General features: G+C 39.5%; 1 protein-coding gene across 1 annotated transcript; it reads right to left on the bottom strand.

Moving 5' to 3' along the window:
- Positions 1 to 3,059: 3,059 nt before the first annotated feature.
- On the bottom strand, positions 3,060 to 4,005 carry LOC147639607 (uncharacterized). Its single transcript, XM_086772164.1, has 3 exons — positions 3,788 to 4,005; positions 3,635 to 3,706; positions 3,060 to 3,532 (listed from the first exon to the last, which is right to left on the bottom strand). Exons 1-3 carry the CDS (start codon positions 3,870 to 3,872, stop codon positions 3,360 to 3,362), a joined length of 330 nt encoding a protein of 109 aa, XP_086628290.1. The 5' UTR covers positions 3,873 to 4,005; the 3' UTR covers positions 3,060 to 3,359.
- Positions 4,006 to 11,711: the final 7,706 nt, after the last annotated feature.

Raw genomic sequence — 11,711 nt, 5'->3', positions numbered from 1 at the left:
CATGTTGGCATTATTGCAGTTTTTTAATTAAGTTACCTGTACTTGCCAGGGTATCTCTTACATGTTGGCATTAATTTGCTTGAGTGTTGTAGGAAAACAAGAAATTCCAACAGGATCATAGTTTTGTTTTTGGGGGAGTGTGCACGTAATTGCATGATGGGTATATCAGGTGATAGCATGTATCTCAAATGCTTACCAGGGGGTTATATCTAGGCTGCTTACTGTTTGCAAGATGTGTTTGAGGAATGCATAGCAGAGGTTATATCTACTTTTCCTTACTGTTTGCAAGATATTTGAGGACTGATTTTTTTTGGAACGATGTAACGTTCACACTATTTGGAACGATGTAACGTTTACACTATTTAAGGCAATTTGGATTAGTGGCTGTTATCTGTCTGTAAAGAGAACTGGAGAAGTGGCCATCATTGTAGCAAGATGAGGGAAGCCCGGAGGCTCGAATGATGGACTACCACATTGCGCAGTGGGGATTACAGATCTGCAGCAAATGATATGGGGTGAATGGTCAACCTTGAGATGATTGATGGAATACTGCATTTAGGCGAGGGTAGCCCAGTAGCTTGAATGATATGCCCCTTGCTTGAAAAGTGGTTTAAAGGATGATAAAAGACTGCAGCAAATGATCTGGGATATATGAGACTACCAATGGAATTATGTGCTTTGCATGTGAGTGTAAGTCTCTTTTCCTCCTACTGATGTAGTTCTTCACATAAAAGCTTGTAGCCTCCAGACACTTCATTCAAACTCTGGTAGCAAGAGATTTCGAGTGCACAGGAACATTCTCCTAGCTCCAAGGCTTGAATGTTCAATGACCGTCCCCAGAAAGTCCTATAGCCCCTTTACACTTGAGTCTCTGGTATCATTTTCCGGCTAATTATAGTACTGGACCAAGTGGCTGGCTGCGTCTTAATACAAGTGGCTGGCTGCGTCTTAATAGGCTTCTTTTCAATCCTGCTCCTATCCATGGAAAGCGCGTCTCCCATGATGTAGCAGCATCAGTAATCTTTTCCCTATGGAGATATGGGCTCGAATCTACCCTTGTGGCACACAAAACAGAAAATAAACATTGTATGTGTTTTTCTTGGGAACTCTTAGTGAGGTGGTTCCTTCCCGTTGTCATGTTAAGTGTTTAAAAGTACAAGATTTCTTTATGAGCTTGCCATGCTTTCCTTTTTTCTCATACATAGTCTATTGAGAAGATATTAATTCACTCATCTTGTATTCACTTCCATCCTTTTTCCACTCTCCCTACACCCTACACATCTCTCTCTCTCTCTCTGGATGGAAAGAGCATATTATATAGAAATTTGGCGCTGGAAGAGCCTTGGTAGTAGTAGATGATAGCAACATAAGGGTAGAACTCCCCCTCTCTATTTTTCCAACTACAATTGTATGTTGGGACATTCTCGGCTCTTTGTGGTGATCTCTCTTCTCTCTCTCTCCACATTTTTAACTCAAAAAGCACTCGGCACAATTTCAATAACAAAGAAGGGGAGGACAGAGAGAAACACATTGGAATGTACAGAGTTGAAATCACTACATGATGCCCATTCAACATTGAAATATAGAAAGCCGGCTGTCAAAGTCCAACAACAATAATCTGTCTTGGGAAATTAAACATGTCTGCTAAAAAACGTGATGACCTATCTTGAAAAGCATTCACGATAATTAAAAACCAATCTATGACAAATCGTTTTAATAATAAGGGATAGAATTAGCAGTGCAGATTTTAATTAAGTCCACAAAATGAAATACATTGAAAATTTTCAAACAATAAGCTTGTCAAAAGTTCATCAGTAAGTAATTAACAAATCAACATACAATAAATCATGAAAACTATAAATTTCAGAAAAGTAATGAAACTATGAGAATTTGTGATTTAAAGACCAACACACTAGTGTTCTTCGACCACTGGTTGAATGTCTGATAAGTTACTATCTAAATGTTTCCTAAGCATCCAAATTATTAGTTAGAAAGATAAGAGATGTGAATAGAGATTTGCGAAGATTAGTTTCACGAATTGCGTTGGAAGAGCAAGCTCGGCTCCGGCTCCCCCTCGTAAACCTTCTCCTGCAGAGAACAATAAGATGCTGTCAAAGGGTATTGGGAATTGAACAACCCTCTTGAGAACAGAACTCGGCACCTGAGCTATAGAGCTCGAAGACTCTATGCTGGGCTACTCCCTCTTCGACAGCTCCCTCGTCGACATTAAGTTCGTAGAGTCTTAATATCATAGTATTAAGACTCCCAAAATTGTAGAATAAGGTGCTGGTTTAATAACATAAATTGCACCTTTTTTTCCCTTTTCTTTTCCAAAAAGGTCAATCATTTCTCACCACGGTTGCTTTTTTTCTTTTCTTTTCCAAAAAGGTCAATCATTTCTCACCATGGTTGCTTTTTGATGGTCGTCATGCTCATTTTTTTAATGCATTTCGGTAGTAAACATTTTTATGCATTTCGATCGTAAAATACAGCCACTTACTTTGAGTGATCGTCACAAAATAAGGTAAATTGTAAAAAAAATAAAGTAAATTGTGAAAAATTGATATTATTTTTACTAAACCTGTCATTTTTAAGGATAACCCAGCCTGTCAAAAATGATCCCTGCATGAAGTTAAAAATCATATCCTTGCATGGAAGTTTTGTGTGTGTGCATCTTCCATATTCCTAGCTAAGAATCCACCTTTCTGCCCTTAAAAAGATGGGTAGCCAACTTTGGCTACCCAAGAATGGGTACCCCACCCAGCCAAGAATGGGCGCCCACCCTAATGACATCTAGATACACTTTTCATTCTCGGATAAAAAGAGAGTTGGTCCTATTGAGCTAATTCTTGGATAAAAACAGAGTTGGTCCTATTGAGCTAATTCTTGGAGCACCTACACGCTGTGTGCAAAGTTTCTTGACAACACCCGCCTAAGCAATGGGAAGGCAAGGACAAGCACCCATCCCTTTTATATAACGAGCAACAATAAAATGGACGAAGTGGGTGTAAGCACATGGCATTCCTTCATGACTCTGTGAAAAATGGAGAATAATAAACTTGAAAAATTCTACTGTGATATAAATAGTATGTTTTCTTCAAACAAAGTCCTCTTCCCTGCTGGAGAATAATAGTGAGCTTAACAATTATCGTCTATAGTTCTAATTGTATGATGAGATATTTTACAATAGATGATGTTCTCCACTGTGTTTTTTTCACATGAATACTCTGATTATAAACATGAGAATTAGAGGTTTGGGCAATGCTCTCAAGCAAGACCCTATCCACGGCAGATGCAAACAATAGCGTTAGGGGCTTTTGGATGGATTCTTCATTCGATCTCCTCTCCAATGGTATCAGCTAGTAGCCACTGAGAATGTAAGATTTACTCCCATCCACATGGAGGTGCGCTAGTATCTCATCTGCAGGGTGGCGATCTTCTTCATCTTCATCAGTCTTCAATAATTCGCCCCATGTGGCTGACGAGCCTAACCTCCATGCTTCATCCTTTACATCCCACGCTTCTGCAGCATCTATAGCCACCATGACACAAGAGTAGAGGAGAAATTAAACCCCTTGGCCTTTACTTAAGAGAGATTAGGGCTGAGATTATTAGAGTTTTGTGAGAATTTTACCAAGAACTCCACTCAATTCTTCATCGAATTGAGCCCGAAAGGGTAACTTGCCTCCCCCTCGTACACCCTCTCCTGCAGAGAAGAACATCGCCGTTGAGCAACTCTAATTGACAAAATTAGGGGCCGAAGCGCTCGTGAAAAACAAAGGTATACCTGATGGGAGGAGAAGCAAGAAGAAGAAGGCGGCGGCGAGGAGAGGCTTCAAGAAGAAGAGGGCCGGGGCCGTGCAACCAACCATGGCTGGGAAAGGACACACCACCAAACCAAAGAAACCCAGGCACAATATATTGAGAGAACAAGTAATTACAAATAGTAGTAGAAGAAGCAGCCATTGGGTATTGGTATGTGCCTTAAGATTGCCATTCCACGTCCTATAAGTCACCTTATTTGGATGCTCCTACGCCAAGGGTTGTTTCGTATTAATGTAAGCTTTGATATAAAAAATTAATGCATGAGGCTTGGAAGTTCCCCAATTGTGACGTTTTATATTGTTTGTTGAACAATCAATCCCACCCCCCCCCCCCCCCCCCACATAATCAAGTGATATTTGATTGTCCCCACCCTCTTTGACCCTTCTCATCTCACGAGTGCACATCCCACTCCGTATATGCCCCACCCCCCCATGACACAAATCCATTGCCACGTCCACCCTTTCTTTGTTTTTGCTCCCATCTCCTCCTCCTTTTACCTAGACTCATAATAAGCATGGCCTTGACATTGTGATCCCCATAACGTTACATCCACTTACTCTCATTTTTTAAAAAAGAAACTTCTATACTTTCTGAACCCTTATAATTGCATTTTAACATGTCTTGTTGGTAGTAATTCAAATGCGTCCTCTTTATGCCCTGTCCTTTGGACATTAGCTTCCAACAAGTCTATGTCAAAGAAAGTTCTACTTTATGTCTTGTTATTGTTTTGCGTTCCTTAAGTGCCTCACTTTTAATACCTTCAATGTATCGCTTCTTATGGAATGACTTAGAATAGTCTCTCTGATTCAAATTTTGACAATCCCCCTGTTTGAACACATATTATTAAGTAATAAAGGAAGGTGTTGTATTATAAGATGCCACAATATGATTGTTAAGCCGCTTTAAATCTTACAAATATAAGAACCATAAATTTCTATTTATAATCTTCTTTCCAGACGATTTGGTGAATTTCCAAGCGCCTATGTGCCAAACAATTGATACACAAACCAAAGAAAGCATAAATCTATGTAAAAATTATGGGGATGTTAAAGGATTCTTGCCTATAATCTCCATTGAAGAGATCAAAAGAAAATAACTATGTAGATGCTTATAAGAAAGATTACACCCCTTTATACATTTACAGTTAAACTAACAGCTCACCCACTTTTGTGGTTTTACACACACAGAGGAGAAACCTATTGGCACCTCTAATGTGAAGAAGCACATTTGGAAAGTGCAAATAAGCAAAACATGGAAGACCACTATCTTATTAAACTCGTAACAACCATTCGTGTTAAGATCATCATGCCTCAAATTGTAATATAAGATTACAACTAATCGATGTATATCACCTAGTAAAAAAATTCTTCTTGTTACTTTTTAGACACTATTTAATGCTTCTCATTGGATGTTGTGCATAAGTTGCATACCACAAGAACCTTTTCCCATGATCGGGAGAGAGACGTAAGAACCTGCTTCCAGTGTTTAAGATAAGGACATGAAAATACTAGATCTACCCACTATTTCTAAAATTGTACACAAATCAATCAACATCTCTTACCTGAGTCTAACCACAAGAATCTACATCCAAAAATATTGCAAAACCACAAGAACTCAAGGTCCATGATTGAGGGCTACACTTCAACCTCTCCTATAACCTCCATACCAAGCCCACTACCCATAGATTAACAAGAATTGAAAAGTACATCAAAGATGGCATCACCATAAGTTGCGCATAGAAGAACTCCTCCACTTTATAAGAAAGTCAATGGAGGATGTCAAAGGTTGTAGCACATGCTTCAACTTGTCTACATACCTCTAGCAGCCTTCAAAACTAAAGCTCGGAGGCTTGGATGCCATCATAGGCCCTTACAACATGATCAACTAGTGGAGGAGACCCTCTCACAGTCATAGCTTCATGACATGCTCAACCAGTGGAGGAAACCCTCTCATAGTCATAGCAACTTCATAACGTGCTCAACTAGTGGAGGAAACCCTCTCATAGTCATAGCAACTTCATAACGTGCTCAACTAGTGGAGGAGACTTTCCCACACCATCATAGCAACTTAATAGGGCAATTGAGCTACAACCATAAAAACTCATATTGTAATGCCCAAGCACTTGCCCAAGCACTAACTAGCTTATGTTTGGTGTTATTTGTTTGTTGGTATAAGTGCTACTTCACTGTACATGTGGAAGTTATTTTTTCCCAACGGATTCCCACTTTATGTGAACTTAAGTTGTCAAAGGGAAAAAAAGTATTGGGGGTACAAATATAGAAGTTAGTTGTATGCCCCCCTTCTTGCTTCTCGTCATCCATGGACTTCTTGAAGTTTGACATATGCCTTTTGAAGCTAATATTTTCATTTTTGTTGATGATGAGGTAGGTGCGATGAAGAACACTTTGGCACTATAGGAACGTTGACATCGACATCGACATCATCCAAGAATGTTATCCTTACCTCCTCTATAAAGAGTTCGGGAATAAGATGGTAAGGTTCACTCTCTTTTAGCAACTTCCTTGCTAGATATTTTTGCAACTTCTTTCCTCTTCTGGAAAACCATTAGCTAGAAGGTTAATGATTTTCTTGCTCCACTGTGGAGGAATAGCCTCTACCTTGAATAGTGTAGCATTTGGTAAATCATCATTGACTCCTATTGGAGCTTCACCATTAGGTATGCAAGATAAATGATCAGCCATGATATGTTTCTTGCCTGGCCTTACAACCACTATAAAGTCAAATTCAAGAAGAATCAACAACCACCTACTAGTGATTCTTCCTATGGAGGAACATGGTTTGTTCACATGATACAACAAGGCGATGCTCAACATAAAATATAAATTTGTTAGCAAGAAGGTAATGCCAAAATTTCTTTACAACATAAACCATTGCTAACCCTTCATGCTCATCAGTAGTAGTATAATTCATTTTAGCCTCGTCCAGTTTGATGAGGAAATAGTTCATTTTAGCCTTGTCCAGTTTGACAAAGCAAGAAGGTAATGCCGAAATGTCTTTACAGCATAAACCATTTCTATCCCTTCACATTCAGTTATAATTCATTTTAGCCTCTTCCATTGCTAACCCTTTATGTTTAGTAGTAGTAGAATTCATTTTAGCCTCGTCTAGTTTGATGACTTGCAAAACTAATAGGGTAGTCCAACTTGTGTTCACCTGGCTGTGCTAGGACACATCGTTTTAAGGCATCAATGTGCAGACGCGCAGATGGTAGGTCATTGTGTAGAGGGGCTTTTGTGGAAGAGGCTAGAAATACATTAAAGTTGGATCCTCTTCCTCGCAGTATGGTATTGTCAAATTTTTGTCGTTGACCATCAAGATGACTCTATCGATCCAGCAAAGCACAGTGGTGCTATCGATCTAGCAAAGCACAGTGGTGCTTGGGCAGCAATAGTCCATTTATGTCCCAAGATTAAATCTGCTTCCAACACATACTCAACCACAAAAAACTTGCATGTTCAAATTACCCCAAACATGGCATGTCCAAGTCTTGTGTAAAGGTAATCCTTTTAGGATGTGCTGTGAGTGTTGGTTGACCTAACAAATCCCATAGCTCGAGGGTCATGAGATTGTTTTCGTGTGTTGGATAAAGCTGTGCTGGAGCTGTGGTGATTTTATTTAAAATTTCCAATCCAACCAAAATCCTAGGGATCTTTTCATTAAGATATGTTGGAAGTTCCAGCTCCTACAAGGTTTCTTCCTCCCGTAATAATAGCAATTGTACATTGCCTGCAGGAGTGTTCAAGGTGACTGTTTGCATGGATTAATCTAGTGAATACAACAATTCACTTATCCAAGGTCCACCAAAGACGACATCATAATCAAGGGATTCTAGAGTAACATGGAATGTAAATTTCATATCGCCACATCGATTGTTTGAGTAGTGTATCTAAAGTAACTTGGAACTTCAATGTTTTGTTCATTGGTTCCTTTTGCAAGACTATTGCTTGTAGGGATGAGTTTAGGTTATCCCAATGACACCCAGGTGTCTATTGTCATGATGTTATAACTTTCTTGAGGGCTAATCAATGCGCGTTTGTGCTAAACATCATTGCCTATAGAGAAATCCAACCATACCATGATAGAATCTTTCAAAAGAACCATGGATGTTTCGGTTATTTACTCGGTTTCAGATCTAGTTTCTGTTTCATATTCCCATTCACTTTCATCCTCTATTTGGGTCTCAGCTTTTTCAAGAGTATCCAATGCGTATAATGGTACACTTGGCCCTCTGACAATTCTTAATGAGGGCTGTTTGGAAACCTGCAAATCCTCATAGTCCTGTTTTATGGAGTTCGTTATGTCTTGGTATAAATCAGGTTGAGCCCTTAAAGGTGCAAGTGTTGATGTGATGCTGGGTTTATCTTGAGAGAAGAGCCTTTCTCCAAATGAGGTTTTGAGAGACTGTTTTAATCTTGTAAGGGAATTATCGAATTCCTCATGTGCTTTCTCAACCCTATAGTTCGTACCATCTGTTTCAAATGACTCTTCTGTAGAGAGAGTATGTATTCCCCTTGAAAGGGAAAGCGGTACTCTTCTAGGCTTTGATTCTTGGTTGCTCTTTTAGGATTGGCATTATGAGGTTCAATCACAACCGGTGACCCTGTAAGACATTCAACCAAGCTAAGCATGCTCTCTTGAGCTTGTTTTTTGCGTTCCGCATGTCATGTGATTATTATTATCCATTTGGGATGGTTGGGTGGGTTCTACTTTCTTGATTGGTCTCTGCAGTGCATTGAACGAATAGTAAGAACTTGTTTCATCCTCACTTATTGATGTACTAGAACTTATTTCATTCTCTGACTTTCTTTGGTTTGTCAGTTTATCATTATGTTTACCCATGCGACAAGATCGAATTTTCTTTTGGGTTTTTGTATCTTGTGTCGTACATATGGGTGTTGAGATTTGCGTGGTGGTCTTTGAGGTGGATGCTTCTACATCATGTATAGCTTTTGGCTCTTTCGTGTGTATGTCCCTTTTTGGGTTTATGTCCTTTATAGACTCCTTTTCCCTGTCTTTTAATTCGACCTTGATTTCAACAGATTGTTGTCCTTTGTTTTTCTTCGTTTCAGAAGGTTTTGTTTTCTCTTTTGGGTTCTGTTTTAAAGCATGTTCTTCTACCCATGTTAAGGTATTGTCTTTTACGTTCTTTTTGACTGTTTGTCATGTCTTGGCTTGTAGACGTGCAAGCACATTCAATGGCACTGTGGACAATTGCTCGTTTTGTACACTTAAGATATTAAGAGTTGTATTTTGTGAGACAAGTTGCATTGATGCAACTCGTCTTGGGCAATCTTGGAACATGTGATCAATGCCACATCGTTTACACATGGGTCACAAGGTGTCAGTGACTATGAGCATGGAAGTATTCCAAAATGTGCACTCTGCTACCTTGTGAGATCCACGACAATAGAAACACTGAAGTATCCAACTAACTGCTTCCTGAGTATTTTCTACCCTTTGGACTATTTCTGTTTGGTGCACGGGAGGTTTTGAATCCATTGTAGAGGAAGCGAGACTTTTTAGTATCATGGTCAAAGGTTTTACAATATATGTAGTATAGAAGAACAGGTGCCTTATATGCACAATGAGGATTGGGATGGTGCATTCAACACAAGGCATTTCGCTCCTCATGTTTAGAAGCATTAAGGATGTCTGGTTTTGAAGGTTTTCATCCTCTCTTAGGGATGTTTGCTGTAATGTTTTAAGCAAGGTTGCATAAAATTCGAGGAATGTTAATTTTGAGATCGATCTTTCTTTTCCCATTGCTTCACTTGGTTTAGATGAGGAACACCTCGTAGCATACTCATCTTCTAGCATGTTGTCATCTAAACGTATTGCTTCTTTGCAACATTGATCGAATGTTTTCGGATTGGATACAGTGATCAAGTTGTGTAATACAATGATCAAGTTGTGTAAGTCGTTATTCTTTAAGCCCATCATGAAACATCTCCTTAATTGAACATCGTTTAATTTTCCCATGACTCACGTGAGTCCAAGAGTTTTATCCGAAGGATAAAATCTCTAATGGATTCATTGGGTTGACGCTCAATTGAATAGAGTTATATTACTGCACTCCATCGATCACCTTGTTTGGAAAACCCATGTCATTAGGAACTCAATGGAGTCTTTTTGGGCCCTTTAATTTGCCATTGCCTAATGGAGGTGATTAAGAAATAGACAAATAGGGAGATTACATGTGGACTGAAACCAATGGTTTGTAAGAGCCTAGAAGGTAGTGGTCAAACTTAGAATAATAGGCTAAATAGGCTCTTTTTAAATTTTCAAAATCAACTAAAACTCAAAAATTTAAAACGTATATGCATTTTTCCCCTATTTTTTATAGAAAAGGATAGCTGCAGCCTGCAGCCATCATTAACTAAGGTCTCTAAAGTGATAGAGGCCCAAAAACGAGTTCCCATGCATTCAATGCACATTCCCCTTCACTTTCCACTATCCCTCTCTCCCACGTTCCCTCCAAAACGCTCTCTCTTCCCCCTTTCTCATAGCAGGGCGTTTTTCACTCTCTAGACTACTTCTTTTAGCTATCTACCTCTTGATCTACCTCTCTCTTCACTCAGAAACCTAGATCTATAGCTATGGAAGCTTGATCTGCAACCTCCTCTTAGAAGCGATGGAAGTTTGATCCTCACTTACATTTCCTTCCTTCATCCTTCTTCCTTGTCCAACCTCCTTTTACAGAGTGTAACAGCAGAGCTTAGCTATGGAAGCTTGATCTGCAACCTCCTCTCAGAAGCTATAGAAGTTTGATCCTCACTTACATTGAAGTTTGATCCTCACTTACATCCTTCTACCTTGTCCAACCTCCTTTTACAGAGTGTAACAGTGGAACCAAGCTATGGAAGCTTGAGTTGCAAATGCTTTGGCTCTCATAATCTTACTCATTGTGTCCTCTCACCCCCTCCAATATCCTCTTTCAAAGTGCAGTAATAGCACAGCCAAGCCCTTGGAACTTGCTCTACAACTCCTTCTCTTTTTTACATCTCCCTAGTCTAAGTTTTTTTCTCACCATTCTATTTTTCTTTGCCATCAAGGTTTATAATCTCTCTAATATATACATCTGATGTCTTTTTCTAGAGCTCGAAGGCCTCCGATCAGTATTCAATCTCTCTCTTGTAGCAGTGGTCAAGATGAGGATGGGCACTGGAACATCAAACAGTACGAGAAGTGGAATTGGATTACGATGTAGCCTAGTACAAGAGGAAGCCACAAGGTGTCAAAGCGATACGTTGATATACAAAGTCACCATTGGAAAGGGCGGATACTGGAGCTCAAACAAGATCGTGATGGAAAAAAGCTAGCCAAGGTCCAACATGTTTACAAGGCAACAGAGCTTAAACTAGCAGACCATGACCAACGTCAACGATTTCCTGCAAATTGTAAGTTATTTCACCACTTTATATTCTTGTTTTTAAATCAATTGTGTGCTAATAATGGTATACTGAGCACTGCTTCGATTGTTCTTGGGTTCCTGTGCTGCGTAGATATTTTTCCCTCAAACTATAGTGAATGGGAGCCTATGGAGGCAATTTCAGGAACCTTTGAAGCATACCATGTGGAGCTTGGTAGTTTAATCTTTGGAGGGTGTCCAGCTGCACAACTTCTTGCACGAAACATCTTCTTCTATGAGGATACATATGTGGTTCCCACGACAACAAATGGTACTGGAAAATTAGTTCCAAAACCTACGCCAACTCTCACATCTATTGAATGGCCAATTCCCGACAATGCTTCAGTGGGGCCATGGCTTGTTTGCAGATCGAAAGCAAGGTGCAAAATGCTATGAAGTGCACATATGGATCTCACAAAGCAACCATAACCTGCTTCATACCTCTACACCTCTTTGT

This window comes from Cibotium barometz, chromosome 3 (assembly GCF_041138505.1).
Source record: "Cibotium barometz isolate CiBa-2024 chromosome 3, ASM4113850v1, whole genome shotgun sequence".
NCBI lineage: Eukaryota > Viridiplantae > Streptophyta > Polypodiopsida > Cyatheales > Cibotiaceae > Cibotium > Cibotium barometz.
This window is presented reverse-complemented; position numbering and strand designations above follow the sequence as displayed.